The sequence below is a fragment of the Lepidochelys olivacea genome (assembly GCF_965140295.1).
Source record: "Lepidochelys olivacea isolate rLepOli2 genome assembly, chromosome: 10".
Lineage (NCBI taxonomy): Eukaryota > Metazoa > Chordata > Testudines > Cheloniidae > Lepidochelys > Lepidochelys olivacea.
Genome location: NC_140420.1, coordinates 12,273,976 through 12,295,176, shown reverse-complemented (window position 1 = coordinate 12,295,176; position 21,201 = coordinate 12,273,976). Strand labels below are relative to the sequence as shown.

General features: G+C 43.5%; 1 protein-coding gene across 2 annotated transcripts in view; it reads right to left on the bottom strand.

The window, feature by feature from the left end:
* Positions 1-21,201, bottom strand: part of MAD1L1 (mitotic arrest deficient 1 like 1) — a 562,567-nt gene that overhangs the window by 208,300 nt on the left and 333,066 nt on the right. For both annotated transcript variants that reach the window (XM_084642266.1, XM_084642267.1), the window contains exon 15: positions 13,110-13,200. In XM_084642266.1, coding sequence (XP_084498392.1) covers positions 13,110-13,200 — 91 coding nt within the window. The remainder of the gene's footprint in view (positions 1-13,109; positions 13,201-21,201) is intronic.

Genomic DNA, 21,201 nt, shown 5'->3' with positions numbered 1-21,201 from the left:
TCCCTGTTGCCCTCTCAGCCCTGGTCTACACTACAAACTTGAGTGACGTAGTTATCTCAAGCCATCCCCCGTATAGCTAGCGCTATGTCTATGGGGAGGTGGGAAAGCTACGCTGACAGGAGAAGCTCTCTCGACAGCGTAGTAGCGTCTTCACTAAGCGTTACAGCGGCCCAGCTGTTGCACTGTCAGTGTAGACGAGCCCTCAGTCCTTCCTAAAGAGATTATAACCACTGACTTTAACATTCCAATCACGCAAATCATCCCAGCAGGTTTCAGTAATATCAACTAGATCAGGTTTATGCTCACAAATGAGCAATTCCAATTCCTCTCGTTACCCAGGCTTCTAACACTGGTGGATAGGCAAAGAATTCTTCTCTTTGTGTCCTTTGATTACTTGAATAATTATATTCCCAACATCTTGATTTTGTGCTAAAAGTGTGCTCATTTCTCCCCTCTCTTTACCCTCCCCATGTGTTTTTAGTTTAATATCCTCTTGACTAATGTGGCTAGCCTGTCCCTGAGAAGACTTGTTCGCCTTTTACTGAGATGGAGGCCATCTAATCTATACCGCATGCTTTCCCCATAGAATGTTCCACAAAATCCAAACCCTCCACCACTTACCTAGCCAGGGGTTCACTTCCAACCAAGCAACATTAAAAACTTCAACAACTCAGTATAGGAGAAGGTGGTTCAAAGTACCTCCCCATTTTCTCATCCACCTTCTTCTGACACTACTCTTAACTGTCCACCCTTACTGTGCAACTGGAAATTACCCAGTAACTTTCTTCCTTTTCAATCACTAAGAACCACCTGACAGACTGCAACCTCAAGGGCTGTCCACAGGCATAGGCGCAGCTCCCGAAAATTTGCACCCCTGGGTCTTAGTGTCCACCCACCACCTCTTCCTATCCCTGTTCTGACCCTTCCTGCAGGCTCCCACCACAGGCTCCCATCACAGACTGCTGAAGCCTGGTGAGACTTCCTCTGGAGGGGATCTAGTACTTAAAAGTGAAAAAGCCTTCAAGCCTGCCAAATCTATTAGCACAACACTGAGTAACTGTTAAAGAGCCATTCAAGTGGTAATGAAGCCATTTAACAGGCATTTGCCAACCCCCAGGTATATACTTTCAGTTTCTGAATTTACTGACAAAAACACGTGTGCATTACTGTAATATTTACTCAGAACATGTTAGTCTACAGGACCTTAGTTTAAAATTTGCTTTAAAATATTTTGTTAGTGTGTTGCTGAAGATTATAAAATCACATCTCTAAAAAATCCTTGCACAGATTTTTAGCTGCACATCTGAGTATTCATCTTTAGCCTTAAGTGCTTGGATCTTCAGACATGCAGTTTTTTAAATAAATCCTTCAAAAGACCACCCTTATCTAAAATACACATGCGAGCCCGGGCTGATGTTGGATATAGGGGCACCAGTTTAATAATGCTGCATAGAGCCCCACAAATCCTAAGGACGGTCCTGCCAACTCCCCTCCCAGAACCCTGGTGCATGTCCTGGCTGTTCTTCTTTCAGAACAACAAAAGACTTAGAGGTTTCAGAGTAGTAGCGTGTTAGTCTGTATTCGCAAAAAGAAAAGGAGTACTTGTGGCACCTTAGAGACTAACCAATTTATTTGAGCATAAGTTTTCATGAGCTACAGCTGAATGCATCCCATGAAGTGAGCTGTAGCTCACGAAAGCTTATGTTCAAATAAATTGGTTAGTCTCTAAGGTGCCACAAGTCCTCCTTTTCTTTTTAAAAGAACTAGAGAACATCACTGTAAGCCTGTGATTCCACACAGACCAGAGGGGAAATAAATAAAAATAAATAAATAAAGGATCAAATGAGAACCTAACAGAAGCAGCAACACTGAGGAAGACAGGAAGGAATTGTGATATCTTTTGAATTATTTGATAAAAATACATAAAGTAATTGGGTCATCAAACAAAGGCTGAAATGACATCAAAGAAACTGAAAACGAAGAGCCAAGTTTGGAGAGAGCTGTAGCTTCCTCTGGACATGGTGTTTATTCATTGAAACCAAGACAAAAAGTATAAAGCCCCAGTAAACAAAACCTTTCTAAATGTTACTTTCCCTAAGGTTCCAAATGACATTCTTTTTTGTGTTTGTGACATCACAATGGAATTCAAAGCAGCAGCAGCAGAACAGAAAATGAAGGAAGAATAATTGAAGTAATTCTTGCAATCAAATGACTATATAACCAGAAAAAAAACACAGAAGTGTAGTCACTGCTAACCTTTAAATTGTTTTCTAAAACTTTGCTTGTTCTTACCTCTGTACAACTCAAATCAAAGATCCTTAAAAGTAAAGTCTCTTTTCGTGTCTATATTTTGTTTACTCCGGCTTGGCTTTACCCCGAGGAGGTGTTTGTGGGGCATGAGTACAGTTTTCTTCTGGCGTAGGAGTCTTTTGCAGTTGATATTAATTAATATTATTAGAGCCACTGTGATTGCATCTGATGATTGTGTACTGGGGGTATTTTACGAATTTAACTATATTCATTTCTGTACTTTATTTGTAATTTGCCTTACTGAACATATTTAGTTCTTATCTGCTTATATCCTGGTTCTGCTCCCTGTACAAATGCCCTCGGGAAGGTACCTTTCCATAACCATGCTTTCTGTTAGTCACAACTGCACTTGTACATGCAGTAGATGCTGGAGTTAGTAGATATTGATCCTTGCCATGAGACAGGCTGTACATTTTTGTAGCCCTGATCTATGCCCTGTGATTAGGCATCAGAAAATAAAGAGAAACCTCAATCCACCACTCCTGCAGGTCCCTGTTGCTGTTCACTATGGCAGCAACTTCTTTGTGTGTGCTAGAGCAATGACCTCTTCTTCGTGCCCGTGCAGCCAGTATGGACGCACTAGCAAAGCCACCTCCTCTTCGTGTGCACCGATGCAGTGACCTGTAATTTGTGCCTGTACCCCACTTGCATGCACTAGTGCAACCACCTCTTCTTCATACTTACGTCACGTGTTGCGAGTGCACTAGACATAGCGATCTGGCAATGCTCTTTGCTTGCTGCTCACACGCACTAGTGCAGTGTGGTTACTTCTCCATGCCAGTGCTTTCTGCTCAGGTAGGTGCAGTGACCTTTTCATGGCTGTGAGCTGCTCAGGAAACCAATGTGCACTCTTGCCCCTTCCGCTCATTAAATGAGCTGTGTGATGTCGCAGGACTGCTGATGTCCTCAGAGACCCTACAAGAATGCTAATACATTTATTATGTATTTTTGTTATGTGATGTTAAATGTATTATGTGAATGTTAATCAGTGCCTGCAGAAATTCCACAAAGGTGCTATATGTAATAAGCAATGCAGTGCTGGCTCTGGCAACCGGGAACTTCAGGGGTTTAATATTCAACGTCCATATTTCTAAAAAAAGTCAGTGCATGTTGATACTTCACCGCACAAACGTGCATCTCTGCACTTGGTTTTAGTCCCTGATGTTAACAAACATTAGCAAGTCTATACTACGGGTGTCCCTGTTTTAGTAGGCACCCATTTTGCACATCCCATTCAGCGGGGCCAACATTAAGCCAACAAACAGTTTGTTGTTCACATGGCAGGTCTACCTGATCACTTCCTCTGCTGATCTTTGAGTTGTTTTGTGGACCACACCAAGAAGGATGTTTTGTATATATAAGATGATGTGGAAATAAAAGACGAAGGTGACTGTGGAAAAAATAATGTGGATAAATTAACCATTGGGTCAACTTACCTAGGGAAGTGAGGATTCTCCATCGCTTGAAGTGTAAGTCTTTCCAAAAGTTCACCCAGAAATTAGGGCCTTGATGCAGGAATCACTTGGTGAAACTGTGTGGCCGATGCTATGAAGCTCAGACTTGGAGGATTCTCTCAATGGTCCCTATGACTAATACTTGAACTAACCTCCACCCCTCAGGACCTCCTGATCCCGCAGCAAGTTTCCATTTCCCCTCAATTCTCAGAGCCCCAGGGCATTCAGATTTAATGTGCACACACACTTGCGGAGCCTTAGCTAATTTAATAACCCATGAGTCTCAAAAAGTTGGATCCCTAACAAGGTAACACCCTTTGCCCCCTCCTTTCCCTGGCACTTGGAAAAACAACTTCTAGACCTTCCCATAAAACACCCCTTCCTCCCCCACACCCCCATTCATGAGTTGTCATCACTTTCAGAACATACAAACCACAAGTGAATTTGCTGGCAGTGCTCCTCCTGCCTGGTTGTGGAATCCACTTCAGCAGGACTCTACACATTGTTAGCAGCCCACCTCAAATACTCACTGAGCCAATAAAATCTTCAAGTGGAATAAGGCCTAGTGCAGACTCAGGAGTGAGCCCTTCTCCTAAAACTGTTGGTGTGATACACACCCATATGCAGGCTAGTGTGGCCACCGTATTTGTGTGGATTATCTGGGAAGTAAACCAAGTTTAAACTAAAATCAGGTTTAAAGACTTGTTTTTTTAAATGTGGAGGCGTCACACCTTTGCAAAATTGTTATACACAGCTGCCAATAAAACTCAGACCACATTTCTATAGAAACCTTGAGTGGCACACAGGTCACAATGGGAGACTTTTAAATAGGGTTAAGCCAGTTGCAAATGCCTGAAAATACATTGTGATGGAGACAGTGAAATAAAAGATCTGCCAGCTATGTGCCTCCGCAATAAGTGATGGATTAGGTCAGTATTTAATGGCAAATACCATAAGTTTGATCAAGGAAATAACAGCTGTATAAATCAGATGTGACTTAGTATTTTGAGCAACTTATTTTGTCCCACAAATAGAGTGCCAGACCCAGAGCTTGGGGTCAACAGACCTAAGTCCATTTACAACAGTGAAGGATGTGGTGCAAAATGTCATGCTCCAAAGAGAATTTTTGCCTATAACTGACATGTAAGAAATGGGACAAAACTCCAGGTAGGAGCTGGGGAGGGAACACAGAGGGTTAGAGCAGTGGTTCTCAACCAGGGGTACACATAATCAGCTCCATCAATGACAAATCATCCAAAAAGCCATGCCTGGTTGAAAAAGATGCATGAAGTTTGCATAAATCCTCTTGCATCCAAGAAGCCCTCACCAAAGAAAGGGGGATGGGCGGAATAGGTATCTAAGTGTGGGTACAGGGAAGGTTTTCACTGATATCAAGCTGTGATATGGAGTCTCATGTGGACTGGGGGCATGTAAGAAAGGACAAAAGGGAGAGAGAGGTGGTTTGTGAAAGAGAAATCACCAGGACAAACTATGCAGGGAATGAGATTTATGCATATTTGATAGGTCAATTAGGAGATCTAGAATGGCTGACAGTGTCCCTTTAAGTTTTATAACTACGTAAATGATTCATCCATTCTTCACATAATGAGCAGTTAGACTATTAAGTGACCTCAACTTGCCTGAGGCCCTTAATTCCCAACTAGTTACTGCCAGGAGGGTGAAGACCTAACTATATAATGAGTCATTAATGCTTAAGAGAGGAGAAACATCCCCCTGATGCTTCTGCATCCTACATGAAGAAAGCATGTGCTCTCCCACCACCAATCAGACAGGTTTTGACTAGGCTCCGATGTAGAGGCATGTTAGAAGGTGTTAGCTACCGTGTGCTAACATATATGTTTTAACAGTCTAAATCAGAGAGAGCAGTTTATTATTTAACATGTGCTAAGCTGGTCAAGTTAAAGATGAGGCTCCTTCCAGGCTTGAAACTGACCAGTTTAGCGTGTGTTAAAGTCTAAACTTCCTTGTCTACATAAGACATTTAGAATGCAGTCGTTAGCATCTTTTAGCTAACACCTACAAACAAACCAAAAAGGTCTCGTTTACCTTGGGAAATTGACTGGAATAGCTATTTCAGAATAAGCTATTTCAAATAGCCTCCCCATGTGTACAGCTTTCCAGAATTCTGTTCTGGTCAATTTCCCTATGTAGACAAGGCCTAACTCCTAGTGGAGACCAAGCCGAGAGATCCTTCCACTGTGTGTGATGCTAGTAAGTGGTGGCATTTTTGCTGAGGAGGGCTCTATTGTATGGAATTGGCCCCTCTGAAATCACTCATCCTCAATTTTAAAAAGCACCTTGAATGACGGTATTTCCCACAAAAAAGAGGTTTCACAATCCCCACTGATGGCCCTTTAGTTTGTACCTTCCCTTCAAAAAGAAGCTTACAAGAAGTGGAAGATTGGACAAATGACCAGGAAGAGTATAAAAATATTGCTCGGGGATGCAGGAGTGAAATTAGGAAGGCCAAATCACACCTGGAGTTGCAGCTAGCAAGAGATGTTAAGAGTAACAAGAAGGGTTTCTTCAGGTATGTTAGCAACAAGAAGAAAGTCAAGGGAAGTGTGGGCCCCTTACTGAATGAGGGAGACAACCTAGTGACAGAGGATGTGGAAAAAGCTAATGTACTCAATGCTTTTTTTGCCTCTGTCTTCACTAACAAGGTCAGCTCCCAGACTACTGTACTGGGCAGCACAGCATGGGGAGGAGGTGACCAGCCCCCTGTGAAGAAAAGTGGTTCGGGACTATTTAGAAAAGCTGGACGAGCACAAGTCCATGGGGCCGGATGCGCTGCATCCAAGAGTGCTAAAGGAGTTGGCGGATGTGATTGCAGAGCCATTGGCCATTATCTTTGAAAACTCATGGCGATCCGGGGAAGTCCCGGACGACTGGAAAAAGGCTAATGTAGTGCCCATCTTTAAAAAAGGGAAGGAGGAAGATCCTGGGAACTACAGGCCAGTCAGCCTTACCTCAGTCCCTGGAAAAATCATGGAGCAGGTCCTCAAGGAATCAATTCTGAAGCACTTAGAGGAGAGGAAAGTGATCAGGAACAGTCAGCATGGATTCACCAAGGGCAAGTCATGCCTGACTAATCTAATTGCCTTCTATGACGAGATAACTGGCTCTGTGGATGAGGGGAAAGTAGTGGACGTGTTGTTCCTTGACTTTAGCAAAGCTTTTGACACGGTCTCCCACAGTATTCTTGCCAGCAAGTTAAAGAAGTATGGGCTGGATGAATGGACTATAAGGTGGAAAGAAAGTTGGCTAGATTGTCAGGCTCAACGGGTAGTGATCAATGGCTCCATGTCTAGTTGGCAGCCGGTATCAAGTGGAGTGCCCCAAGGGTCGGTCCTCAGGCCGGTTTTGTTCAATATTTTCATAAATGGTCTGGAGGATGGTGTGGATTGCACCCTCAGCAAGTTTACAGATGACACTAAACTGGGAGGAGAGAGAAATACGCTGGAGGGTAGGGATAGGATACAGAGGGCCCTAGACAAATTAGAGAATTGGGCCAAAAGAAATCTGATGAGGTTCAACAAGGACAAGTGCAGAGTCCTGCACTTAGGATGGAAGAATCCCATGCACCACTACAGACTAGGGACCGAATGGCTCGGCAGCAGTTCTGCGGAAAAGGACCTAAGGGTTACAGTGGATGAGAAGCTGGATATGAGTCAACAGCGTGCCCTTGTTGCCAAGAAGGCCAATGGCATTTTGGGATGTATATGTAGGGGCGCTGCCAGCAAATCGAGGGACGTGATTGTTCCCCTCTATTTGACATTGGTGAGGCCTCATCTGGAGTACTGTGTCCAGTTTTGGGCCCCACACTACAAGAAGGATGTGGAAAAATTGGAAAGAGTCCAGCGGAGGGCAACAAAAATTATTAGGGGACTTGAACACATGACTTATGAGGAGAGGCTGAGGGAACTGGGATTGTTTAGTCTGCGGAAGAGAAGAATGAGGGGGGATTTGATAGCTGCTTTCAACTACCTGAAAAGGGGTTCCAAAGAGGATGGATCTAGACTGTTCTCAGTGATAGCTGATGACAGAACAAGGAGTAATGGTCTCAAGTTACAGTGGGGGAGGTTTAGGTTGGATATTAGGAAAAACTTTTTCACTAGGAGGGTGGTGAAACACTGGAATGCATTACCTAGGGAGGTGGTGGAATCTCCTTCCTTAGATATTTTTAAGGTCAGGCTTGACAAAGCCTTGGCTGGGATGATTTAGTTGGTCCTGCTTTGAGCAGGGGGTTGAACTAGATTACCTCCTGAGGTCCCTTCCAACCCTGATATTCTATGATTCTATGATTCAATCTCTCCTCCCTGGTTAATTTGCACGCTCAATTGTTTTTGAAGTATCTATAAGGATATTAGTACTATATACAAGTATATATTTGTTATTGTATTATGTTTTAACGAGGAAGGTAGATAAATAAATTCAATTCTAATTCTTACTCCTAGGGGGCTCTCAATTAAAGAGTATCTGGTTCCAGAGTCATCTTGTTCAGAGCCTCTTGGCTTAGTCTAAAGGCTCACAGATAACCAAAAATATTCCTGATTCTGCCCTATACAACATACAGTCTCTGCTATCTTCCATGTTAGCTTAGTCATATTTCCTTGCCTATCAGCATCTATTTCTATTCCAACTTTATTTGATTTTTCTCATCCAGAAACAAAAAAGCAAATTGCACACCCCACTTTGTCTCTCACACAGGAATCAGACTGCTAGTCTGGTTACAGGACTAGACAATTTTCAGAGCCTGAAAATGTACGACTATAAAGACAGGAAGATGTTCTTTATCTTTACAGATCCACTTCTCTGAACTGTAACCGGAGTTTTGTTTTTCTCACCAACCAGCTGTGAACTAATTACAAGAAGTTCTAACTAGTCAAGCTCCCTCTCCAAACATATGGATCCAATTAAGTCAAACTGCAGCTGATTTTAATCAATCTTCCTTGAAGCAGCCAAACTTGAAGAATCTCTTCTCCTTCAGCTTGAAGGGCTGAGGAGAGCAGGAAAAGCAGGAGAGTGGTATTTGCATAAGGAACACTTCACCATCCGCTCCATTGCCTGTAAACAAGACTCCTAGCAGTAATAAATGCTAATTGAGCACTCTTCAGAAGTCTTTCCTCCCATTTTCTCCAAAAAGCACTGATTTGATCAGTCCCTTTTGTTCCTGGCTTCAAGTTGCAGTTTCCCCCAATGAGTAGAGGGCAGATTGCCTGAAGTGTTCTGGACTGTTTAACAAACTAAGCCACTTTCTGAGACAGCAGCAACAGTCTGCCCACAATATGCAAAAGCAAGTCATAGCAGCAGATATGCTCTCCTATTCCAGCAGGGGTTGCCATAGCAGAAATGGATGCAGATGAGCGAACACTTAAATGTATGTGATCCCTCAGCCTTCATACCAGCTGATCTCCCCCTACCTCAGGTTCAAAAGATTTCAGTTAGATGTGTCACGGGAAAGGAGTGATGATGTCTTCCCGCAATCCAAACATTTTTTCAGGTTTTTTTAAATTTGAGGTTTTTATTAGCAGTAAAGATCTAAACAGCAAGTAATATCCATGCTATTGTGTTTATACCAGTGAAGGAAAATCAATCCAGCCCCCAGCTAGGTGTCAAGAGCCAAAGGGATATTGGGAATTGAAGGGTGTGAAAGTTGATGGAGCCTCTAGCCACAATTGAAGATGTCCCCAAGCAAGCAGAGAATACAAAGAGGCAGAGTCTATATACGCTGCTGCAGATATTCATCAATTTCTTCACTTGCTAATACAGGCTCGGGGAATATAAATCACATACCTCCTAATACAACAATAGCTTTCAAAGCACATACCTGCCCTCTGGCCCAGTTAGTGCCATATAGTTCACTGAATGGCAGTATCACTGCCAGCAGCCAATTCAGGGACAGGCAAAGGCAAAATGGCCATACTCAGACACACAGGCATGTGACAATGTGTGAGAATTTTTTTGAAGATAACTTTTTCATGGGTCAATACAGTCAAACCTTAGTGGTCCTGAACTCTTGGCTACTAAAGGCTGGACATGTCCCTTCAGGTTTGAATTCACTGCATATGGTTTTATGGACTGATCAGACTTCAGTACATAAAGATTGGTGCACTTAAGTTGTTATGCTTGATTTCACTCACTTTCTGTCACACCCCTCTCCCCAACACATCAACAAATTGTGTACACTCTCTTGTAAGTAACTTTTATTTATTCCAATAATGGCTTATTTATTTATTTTTAAAGGAAGTGCTACAGATTTTTTTTTTTTTAAAAAAACCTCTGCCAAATCTTAATCTGTTCATTGTCTTCTACCTCTTTTACTTCTTTATTTTCTCTGATCCTTTGTTTTTCCCACTTCTGAAACTTCACTAGGGGACTTTTTCTTCAGTAAATTTTAAAAAGTTATTTTGTAACATTACCATTTGTTCTCCTTTCTTGCTTTTCTTTCTGACAAAGATATTATTTTAACCCATCATCTCCCGGATTTCTACCTCAGGAGTAAGCAACAAATAATAAACTGACTTGGGCATGTTCCAGTGACTCCATTTGAGTGCAGAATTACCTTTTTCCAACATATTCTCCTTGCACTATCTGACTGCAGAGATTAATAGCTTGATAACCCATATTTAATGGTATTCAGCAGCAGATAACCCAGTCCGCAGCAGTGCCTAGAGTCAACAGAAGTGTTTTCACAGGATGCAATTCTGAGCCTGGGCCTGCTGGGGACTTGGGACTCAAGTAATGAATAATTAATCTTCATTAGCAGGCAGGGCCACTGAGCAATTTTTATACTGAGGGTGCTGAAAGCCTTTGAACAAAACCAGAAACCCAGAATATGGTGGAAGTGGTGCATTCGGTTGCTATTATTACTTCAAGCCAGGGGGTGCTGTTGCACCTCCAGGACCAGAACCCCTGGCTGCAAGGCTGTTTTTACCTTGTAGACAGTTCTGATCTCTTGACCACTCAACTGGGTGGGTACTGATCAGTAATTCACATCTTTTCAGCACTCAGACTTGCACAGATCCGTCTCCATTTGGAGAAATCGCAGTTGCCCAAGGAGTTAATCTATAGTGTTCTCCTTTCCTTGCTATTCACTTCCTGATTCAAAGGAACCAGAACTCCAAGCTCATAGGATATGCACAAACAGTGGGAAGATAAGGAGAAGTTAAACAAATAACTAAGTCCAAGCCTTAGCCCTCCCAAACTAAAACCAAGAATGTTGTTAACTTAGTCCAGTTCTCCTCAGGTGGGTTCTCCACCTAACCTCTACTGATGGGGCTGGTTTCTCCTTCTTGAACCAGCTCAGACAGATAACCTCTTCTCCTTCTCTATGCCTGCCTGTCCTCTTGTCTTCCTCACATCTTTTCCTTTTCCCTGCATTCTTAGGTCTTTTTTGTTCCTCTCCAGTCCCCTCACATAGCCCTGATCTGCACCACACCATTATTAAACTCTAGGGTTCTGAGCACTGCCACTGAATTGCACTATTGTGAGATGCGCTACTAGAACCTGGGATGAGTTCAAACTACTTTTGTTTGAATTGTGAATTTTGTGAAGAATACAACAGTCACTGCGCCACCCAAGTCTGCTGACATGGTGGGCGAGTGGTTTTATTATAACATGAAGGCTCTGTCTCGGCTTTGTCTTTGATGTCCTGATCCCAGCCTTTATCATTGCATCATGTTCACAGCATTAAATGAGCTCAGCTACCAAAAGGACCACACCTACCCACCCACTTCTGTCTAAAATAAGACAATTAGCAAAACTATATGAAAGGCTCTGAACCTTTCCTGCTGCAAACAGACCTTAGAAGCTTGGTGCTTTTAGCGTCTCAAGGGCGGGGCTACTGGCATTGCTGACACTGATTTCAAACACTAGATCTCTCTGAGAATCCCAAACAAAACAGGGAATTACTCTGGCCAGAATGGTGATGCCCCAGTGCTGGGAGCTGGCAGCTAGCCTGAGGCAGTGAGGACAGATTAAATATGATTTGAATGAGTTGTAACCTGCTCTGAAACCAAAGCTGCTGTTGTGTATGTTTGGAGACCGGAGCATCAGAACACCAAACCCAATGTTTTCATCTCCTTCTGATGACAGAAACCCAATTAAAGGAGAGCTGGGTGACAGGTTTCATGCTAACCACGGCTCAGCAGAGGCGCTCAACAGCTCTCAGCTCCCTGCTTTATCAAAGCTGTCACTTCCCCCTTCTCCAGGAATTGGTAATAAAAAAGAGATTTGATTTGCCTCTAATAGGTGTCAAGATAAAATCAATGGTCTGCCTGAAATTCGGGTAATTTCAAACCTGCAGGTTTTCTACCATCATAAAGCAATTTACACAAAAAGGAGAAAAAAGAGAAAGAAAGAAAAATTAAAAGAATGAAATGTTACAAGGCTGGGTTGTTCGGCACATCAGAGAAAGATAACACTGCTCGGAGCAGGATGGCCTTTGATTAAACACAAAATAGGCTTCGCTTCTCGCTCACTCCGGCTTCTTTCAAACAGAAGATGCTTTAAATGTAACACTCCCACCCCTCCCTCTGCACAGAGTAACAGTGTTTCAGAGATGAGAGCAGCCTGAGTAAGCATCCCCTTCTATTACTGCCAGCTTCAGGGAGAGGAAGGCTTCACTGCTGTATCCAGAATAAAAAAGTTGAAACTCTTGCTTATGAGATGGGTGAAGCATCAGCCTCAGCAAAAATATGGGAAAATCCTGCAGTGCCATGGTAAAATCAGCACTTTAGCTTTTCTTTCACTCAGATTTCTTATTTCATACTTTCCTCCTCTTGGGGAGAGTGTGTGGATCGCTGCCACCACAACCTGTTCCTTCCATACCCCATCATCATGTTCTGGACTTGAATAGCTCTTATCAGATAAGGCCGCAAGCTATTGAGCGTTGCTCAGCGTGAATGGTAATGATGGTGGGAAGCTATAATGTAAACAGCGCCGAGGCATTTTTACCAACCTGTCATCATAGTGGAAAACGCAGTCTATACAACAGCTCCCAGCGCTGCTCGAGCTGCAGCAGTGGTTAGTTATGGCTGTGAAGTTTGCTCGCACAGACAAAGGTTTGGAGGCTTCTAAACAGAAGTATACCCAAGTATACTGGAAAAAGCATCTGTTCTTGCATGCCTGAATACAACACCAAAATCTCAATATGAGAACATTGTACACAGATAAGGGTTTGTGGGATGGGCTTGGTTTGGGCTGAAGGGGAAGGATCTGTGGACTGTGAAAGGAACTTCTGGAAGTTTGTCAGTATACTCATCCATCAAGGCTGGACTGTGCCAAGCTATTCAGCCCTTCTGGCCCTGTCCCACTTCTTACCTGGAGAGTGAGCTTCTCCAATTTCATTTCCAGAGTCTTGTTCTCTTCTTCTAGCCGCCCTCGCTCAACCTCCAACTCTTCAATTTTTAACCTGTAAAGACGGGGGGAAGAAATACACTGAAACTCCGAATGCTCTAACCCTGCTTTAGTCCCACCACTGGAAAGAGCAAAATAATGAGGACCCAAAGACAGAAATCACACACCTGTCCAAAAATATTCTTCCAATGGTAAGATACCACATTAAATGAAAAGAATAAAACAACATTATTGCACTGTTAAGTATGCATAGGTAAAAGACCAATTTATCAGGAAATTCAATATTTGCAGTTCCTACACCAATATTACCTTGGCCATGTCAAGGGGGTGTTTTTTCAGAGTGTCTGTGGTTGCTCTTTAAAGAGAAAAAACTAATTAAGCTAGTTAATAATGTTCTAGACACCGGCAACGATTGTACTGCCACCGAAGACCGCAACGGGACTTTGGCGGCAGCTCAACAGCCTACGGCTATTTTCGGAGGCACGTCGGAGGAAGGTCTTCTCTTCCACTCTTCACCTGGGGATGCGCGAGCCAAAAAGATTGGAGACCCCTGTTCTAGATGGTCATAAATATAAAGGGAAGGCTAATCACCTTTAAATCCCTCTTGGCCAGAAAAAAAAACCCTTTCACCTGTAAAGGGTTAAGAAACTAAAGATAACCTAGCTGACACCTTACCAAAATGACCAATGAGGAGACAAGATACTTTCAAAGCTGGGGAGGGGGGTGGGAGGAGGAAACAAAGGCTCTCTCTGTCTGTGTGTTGCTTTTGCCGGGACCAGAGCAAGAATGCAGGGCAGAACTCCTGTAAAAAGCCAGTAAGCAATCTAGTTAGATATGCGTTAGATTCTCTTTTGTTTACATGGCTGATAAAATAAGCTGTGCTGAATAGATATTCCTGTTTTTGTGTCTTTTTGTAACTTAAGGTTTTGCCTAGAGGGATTCTCTATGTTTTGAATCTGATTACCCTGTAAGGTATTTACCATCCTGATTTTACAGAGGTGATTCTTTTACTTTTTCTTTAATTAAAATTCTTCTTCTAAGAACCTGATTGCTTTTTCATTGTTCTTAAGATCCAAGGGTTTGGGTCTGTGTTCACCTATGAAAATTGGTGAGGATTTTTTATCAAGCCTTCCCCAGGAAAAGGGGTGTAGGGCTTGGGGGGATATTTTGGGGGAAGACATCTCCAAGTGGGCTCTTTCCCAGTTATATTTGTTAGACGCTTGGTGGTGGCAGCAATAAAGTCCAGGGACAAAAGGTAAAATAGTTTGTACCTTGGGAAAGTTTTAACCTAAGCTGGTAAAAATAAGCTTAGGGGGTTTTTCATGCAGGTCCCCACATCTGTACCCTAGAGTTCAGAGTGAGGAAGGAACCTTGACGTAGACACTGAAAAGTCATACATAACTCAGGTAAAGAGTGGCTGGCGAAAAGGATGAGAGGCACTCTCCTGTCATTCCATATAAACCACTAACGTCCTGGGCACCTGCTTTTTCCAGAAGCTGTTGCAGTATGACAGCATCTTCAGATGTAACTTAGCGTTACTCCTCACATTGTGTTTAAAAGTGCTTTTAACCCTTCAGGACATACCAAAGGAAGAGAGAATTTTTTTCTGTAAGGAAAAAAACATAGCAGCTACTGAAGGTCAGAATCAGATACCCAAAACATTCAGAGTGAATGACATCCTCATATTCAATATTCTGCATTTTGGCTCAAAACATCTAACAAATCTCTCAACACTACCCACCCTCCCCAACTAAGGGGTGATATTTCCTACAGAACAAGCACTCTGCCTGTGGTACCAGCTGAGGGCTGCCCTCCAATACCACATGTAAGTGTCTCCAGAGAAAGCAGAGTTTGAAAAAAGATCAAGCTGAAACTGGATTATGGTTGAGCCATGATGTTTATATGGTATTTCAAATGTACTTTTAAGGTTTAATAACTGATTCCTGTCCTTAATTTAATGCCCAGGAAGACATGGTGCTTTATACACGGGTGCTGTTCTAGTGGGATAGAGAATGTGTGTTCAGAATGTTTGTTATAGTCTGAGATGCCTGCCATTTTTCAGTACAGTCTGTCTAATGTTTTCCCCCTCTGGTCACTGAGTGAGATTTTTTACTTGTCTAATGAACATTCAGCTAGTTGAATCGTTCAATTGTTTACATTTTCACTCTGCCTCCTTCTACAAAGAGAGAGATGTGCATTTATGAAATGGAGCATCCAAGGGTATATCTACATTGCAATTAGACACCGGAGACTGGCGTGTGCCAGCTGACTTGGGCTTGCAGGGCTCGGGGTGGCGGGGCTGTTTAATTGCCGTGTAGATGTTCAGGCTCAGGCTTCAGCCCAAGCTCTGGGACCCTCCTGCCTCGCAGAATCCTAGAGCCTGGGCTCCATCCCAAACCTCTGCACCACAATTAAACAACCCCTTAGTCTGAGCCCTGCAAGTCTGAGACAGCTGGAACAGGCCAGCTGCAGGTTTTGAATTGCAGTGCAGAAGTACCCCAACAGACTACAGCCAAAGGCACCTGCTCCCCACCCTCACTGTAATGGAGAACCAGAGTTCAATATCTCTCCTTTATTGACTTGGCACCCAAGCAAAGCCTTATCTCTTGTGCTGGCTGCTGGGGCCAGCACTGCTATTCTCACTCCTCTACTGGTCTATGTTTGACACTGTAAAGTGCCCTGGATCTCCACTGGGGGATATTGAGAACCATAGGCAAACAGTCTGTGCTACTTGGTCTTTCCTAAACAGCCCACGGGAGCACTTCCCAGTGGCAAAGAGAGAGAGGCATGGGAGAGCCTCTCAGTATATAACATAGGAGAGCACTTGCAGTTCGCAGTTAAACTACCAGAGAAGATACTTACTTGTCATTGACATTTTTAATTTGAGTAAACTCAGACTCAGGGCCCGGTTGGTGTTGTCTTTGGATTCTCCAACGGGCATAAAGGCAGTGTTAACCTACATGCTACCTTGTGCTCCACTCATCTAGGTGCCAACAATAAAAAATATGGCAACCATTTCCTCCCCAATTCTTACCTCTCAACTTGTGCACCAGAGTTACTCTTCCTCAGCTGTAGGTTGTTCTACAGGTGTTTGTAAGGAGAACAATCCAGGTCAGACTCAAATGACGAACGACAAAAAGTAAACTAGAAAGAGATCAGGGCTCAGTACGGTCACCTATCAATTTAACATTTGACCTAGACTGAATACAAATGCAGCTTTTCGGTGGGAGGAGGAAAGAATTGTCATTTACTCGCTACAATACTGATACTATAAATGCTGAGTTTTACTGGCGCAGGAAGCCTCGTTGAAATTCACTGTTGACTATCTACCCATTCATTCGTTACAAAGAAGCTTGAAAACATGCAATTGTTTCAGTTCTTGACAAGACTGCATCAAATCTCTTACCGGGCTTTCCTGGAGCAGATGCAGTGAAACTTAAAGTAACTCAAAAGAGAAGACTGTAAAGGCACAATGTTTTATGACACTGCCTCCCAAGCTCTAAGGGGGAGATCTAGTTAGTGAAAGATCACCAAGGAGTTGCATTTGCTCTGACCTGTGTATCTACCCCAATATCTTGGTCTTGCATGTGTCTCCAATTCCAGACAGTTGGAATCATTCTGGTGTTGGGCACACAGCATATATACCACTGTCCCAATTTAGAAGGACAAAACAACAAAGGGGAAAAAACCCTACATCTCCAACAAAGCCTCGCCTACCAGGAAAGGCTGATCCATGAAAGACCTCACCATGCAAATCTCATTTATCTGGGAACTGCTTAGATGCTATGGTGATGGGTGCCATAGTAACACCTGAGGCAGACAGACTGATCATTCCTATTTTTTAAGCAGAAAAAAATGAAGTATTTCTCCAACTCACTCCTTCCAGAAAACTGTCAGAGTCCAATGGAGCTAACAGGTGCTCCCATTTTTCTCCTTATTGTCCTTATTTATAAGATTAAAATGTTGGCAGCTATAGCAGAGCACAGTGTGATTGACAGCATAGTATTGCCACTGATAGGGGCCTCTCTCACAGTATGCCCATCTGTGAAGAGGGCACTGCCATGTAGAAAAGCTACTGCTGAACTGGAAACTATTGAACGGAACAGAAAATGTATGTGTGGAGAAGACACTATTAAGGGATCCAGATGGCAATGAGATGGTGTTAGAAACAGAGCAGAGATTTCCAGCAAGTGTGACTAACAGGCATTGACAAGGACATGAATTTCTTTTGAATCACTGTAACGCTACCTACTCACTAAATCCATAGACAACACTTAGGATTTACTGGAGTTTCTGTTTGACAGCAGAAAGAAAAAGTTCAGATTTGTTCCAGTTGAAAAGATCCTTCAGCTGTTGCCACTTAAGTCTTTACTAAAGCTGTTTTTTAATGTGTTACTTTTATTTATTCGTTATAAAACTACAGCCTTTGCGGATTTATCATCACCCAAGTAAAACGGGTTACTGACTAAACATGGTTTGTTATACCCTGTGGTCAACAAACTAAATTGTTCGACCACCCTTTCCCATTATGAGAGCTGAACAATATGGCAAATATGATTTACAGGGGACAAGGGGAATGACAGCATTAATAATGTCTTTTATTGTCTCCTCGGAAGTAATAAAGTTGGGAAAGAATTTCACATTTAGAGCTATAAAAGGTCTGAACAAAAGAGCACTTTGTTCTCAGGGGGGAGAGGGAGAAAAACTGATAAAGTCTTTCAAGCTTCTCACTAAAAATTTACTTTCCATACTAAAGAAAAAGGAGACAAAATATTTTTTTTAAAGCTTTCACTCACTCACAGGACGTGAATACAGATTTAAGGGATTAATGTGGATTTCATTGTCCTTTGTGACTATCCTGCATTTGTTTTCAGAAGTTAGCTTTTAACAGTGAAGTTTATATGGAAATGCCTGGAGGCACACAGTTCTTTCCCGTTCCTTTCTCTGGCTTCTGACGGTTCCCTTCAATTTTTCAGGTTCCTTCAGGAGAGCAGCTAACTGGTGGGGTTGGGCTTAGTCCAGGAGAGTGGGTGCATCGGATTGTAGATGAATGGTGTGTTGAGGCCCATGGTAAATGTTAGCAGTGAAAATAATTCCCTCATGAAGTGTGGGGTTTCTTTCCCCACCTTCCAATTTGGAGAGTTTGTATTCTTCTTCCACCTGTTTTCTGCCAAAGTGAATTTGTAATGGCAAATTGTACGGGGAAAGAATGTAAGTACAGTTGTGCTCCTAGTTCCTGCATCCCCACTGGCAGCAGGCAATAGACTCCAATGACTAGAGACATACCACAAACAAGGAGCAGCAGTGTGAACTGGTAGTGTGGAACCACGCAGGGACAGCTCCTCTAGGACTTTGTCTACATTACCAAGTTTTGTCACCAAAAACTGCCTTTTGGTGACAAAGCAGTGAAAGCGTACACACTGCAATGTGACTTTTGTCGGAAAAACTCCCGGTTTCGGCGACAAAAAACTTCCACCCCATAGGAGAGACTTTCAGTGTTTTGATCTCTACTGCCCTGCAGGCATGTGCCCCTCCCCTTTCAAAGCCGCAGAAAGTATCTGACAGCTGAGTGTGCTGCTCCCTTTGGGGAACAAAGAGCAAATAATTGGAATGCTCCTGTTCTGCCCTGCACTAGGAATACAGCGGCAGGCTGACGGCTGTCGCAGGGAAGGGGGAAGGAGAGACTGCTGCACTGCTTTGACACTCCTCAGCATGGAAAGCTCACAGAGCTGCTCATGAGGCTGCTCCGGGCACCTGAGGAGGCTGTGGGAGAACTGGGAGGGAATCCTCCCAAGATGCGCAGCGATCAGCTCCGCCTTTCCACAACACTGCACTGTGGGATACATACCCACAATGCATTGCTCACACTGTCGATGACGGTGCCCACAATGTGGACATGGTCTGCCAATAGAGGGAGTAAGTGTGAACACCCTTTGGCGATTTTTGTTTTGTCAACTTTTGGGTGTCGACATAAGTTTTGCCAACAAAACTTGATAGTGTAGTAGACAAAGCCTTAACACTGTAATGGAGAAGGAGGGGAGGGCACAATGATTCCTTCCCCACCAGATTCCCCTTCCCACCCTCCAAAATCTCTCCTTCCTCATCACACCCACCCAACTCATTTTTGCTGCAGGGAGCCACCTGCAGGCGGCCATGTGAAGGGTTCTCCCATGGTCCACTGCGAGAGCAGCTATGGACACACAGAACATTTAAAGACTATTATATTGATTTTACAAATGTTATATGTATCTTTATGGAGCGACTTGTAGTTGTATTCCTGGCTAAATGGGGGGAGTCAAAGGGTTTTCTGCAGGAACTAATATCAAGAGGGCGGGGGTAATTAGAGCAAATTCCTAATGCAGGTATCTACTCTGTGGAAGTTTCACCCCCTAGGGGAAATAGCATGTACAGGTCTGACCTGGTTCAAGAGGCCTGGTAAACAAAGAACATCCTGGAGAGGGCTGATCTTGACCTTGGAGAGGGCCACTCATGCTTAATCCAAGAATGGACATGAGACTGTGATGCAGAGGGGCAGGCCCTGCAGTACTTTGGAAACAGACAGGGTTTCCATGTGGAAGATGGTGACACCTGATAAGCTAGATGTTTACTGTTTGTAAGATACCTTTGTTTTGTGACACCTGGCTGATCACCAGATACTCTGTCACTGCCCCTAAGAGAACAAAACTATGGGTGCTGAACTAAAGTCAGACCTGCTGAGATAATCTCAGTGATTTGCAGGAGTCTGCAGCCTAAGACCCCAGTCAGGAGGGAGTGGATAGCGAGATCCCACCTCAAGAAAGACGATTGGAGGCCTGAGACTAGGTGAGGTGGCCACAAGGAGGATCACAATTGTTCAGAAGTGCAGCTATCTTGGGAAACGTGACAACCACAACAAACTATTCCAGTTCCCATGCAAGGGGGAACCCTGTGAAAATTTCTCAGGATTCTGTGACAGCAAGGGTTTACCTGTGTTACAGCAAGCGAGCTCTTTACTGATTCCCAGCCCTAGTGCATGGGGGATGCCAGAAGCAGGAGAGGTGGAACACCATTCCATTCCTAGATTGGGTAACTCTGGAACCACAAACCAAGTGTTTTCTCCCTAATTCTGCAGAGAAGAGAATTCCATGTTCTGCTAGACAGAAAGCAGAAGGAAGACAATGATATTTGAAGTAGGCTGCTCCTGAGAAGAAAACAGACTACAGCAGCAGAGCAGTCCATCTACTTGTGTGGAGAAGGGGATGAGAAGTTGCTCACTAGCCCCAGATTGAAGAAGCCTCCAGCTGAAAGAAAACACTTCATACATGTGTGTTTTCTGTTGGAAACCCATGGCCCACGAAACTTGCACATGCTGAGCAGCAAGAACGGATGAAATCAAATGAACAACTTTATACTGTTTCCATCCACCTTGCAAAGAGAGTCATAAAATTGTGACAAGAAAAGGAAATAAATCCAAGTTCACATCCTTGCATGCCACACCACGCAGGTCTGCTTAATCACCACGGTTTGGAACATGTTCTGTATTTTATTAAATACACCAGCACCACCCTTGCAACAAAAAACGGTTCAATGACAGACTTCCATCTGAACAAAGAAGGTTTAGCTACGCTGGGAATCTACCAAAAATAATCTTATAGTAGATCTGAAGGGTCAAATGTCTCAGATGACCCTAGCTGCAGAAGTGTGTGGTCCTGGAAGTGTTCGTGGTGTGTGTGGTGGTGGTGGGGCGGGAGGTGGACGGTGCTACTATGAGAGGCAGCCCCAGAAACTTGGCCTCTTAGCCTGACACAACTTTCAATTCTGCCTTCAATTTATTGCTCCTCACTGGAGAACTGTTCCAGAATATAAATGGCTTTGCTGGGGAGGAGCCCACTTCTGGGACACTCTATTTGAATTCTGAAGCACAATTTAAATGAAAGAAGCAGAGTTATGGGGTTGACAGGCAAAGGACTCACACTTAAAAAAAGTTCTATTTAGACTGCCACGCCTTTAAGAGCAGGACAGGGGCTTCCTCTGCTTGCAGAGCACCTAGCACATAACTGGTGCTCAGTAATAGAAT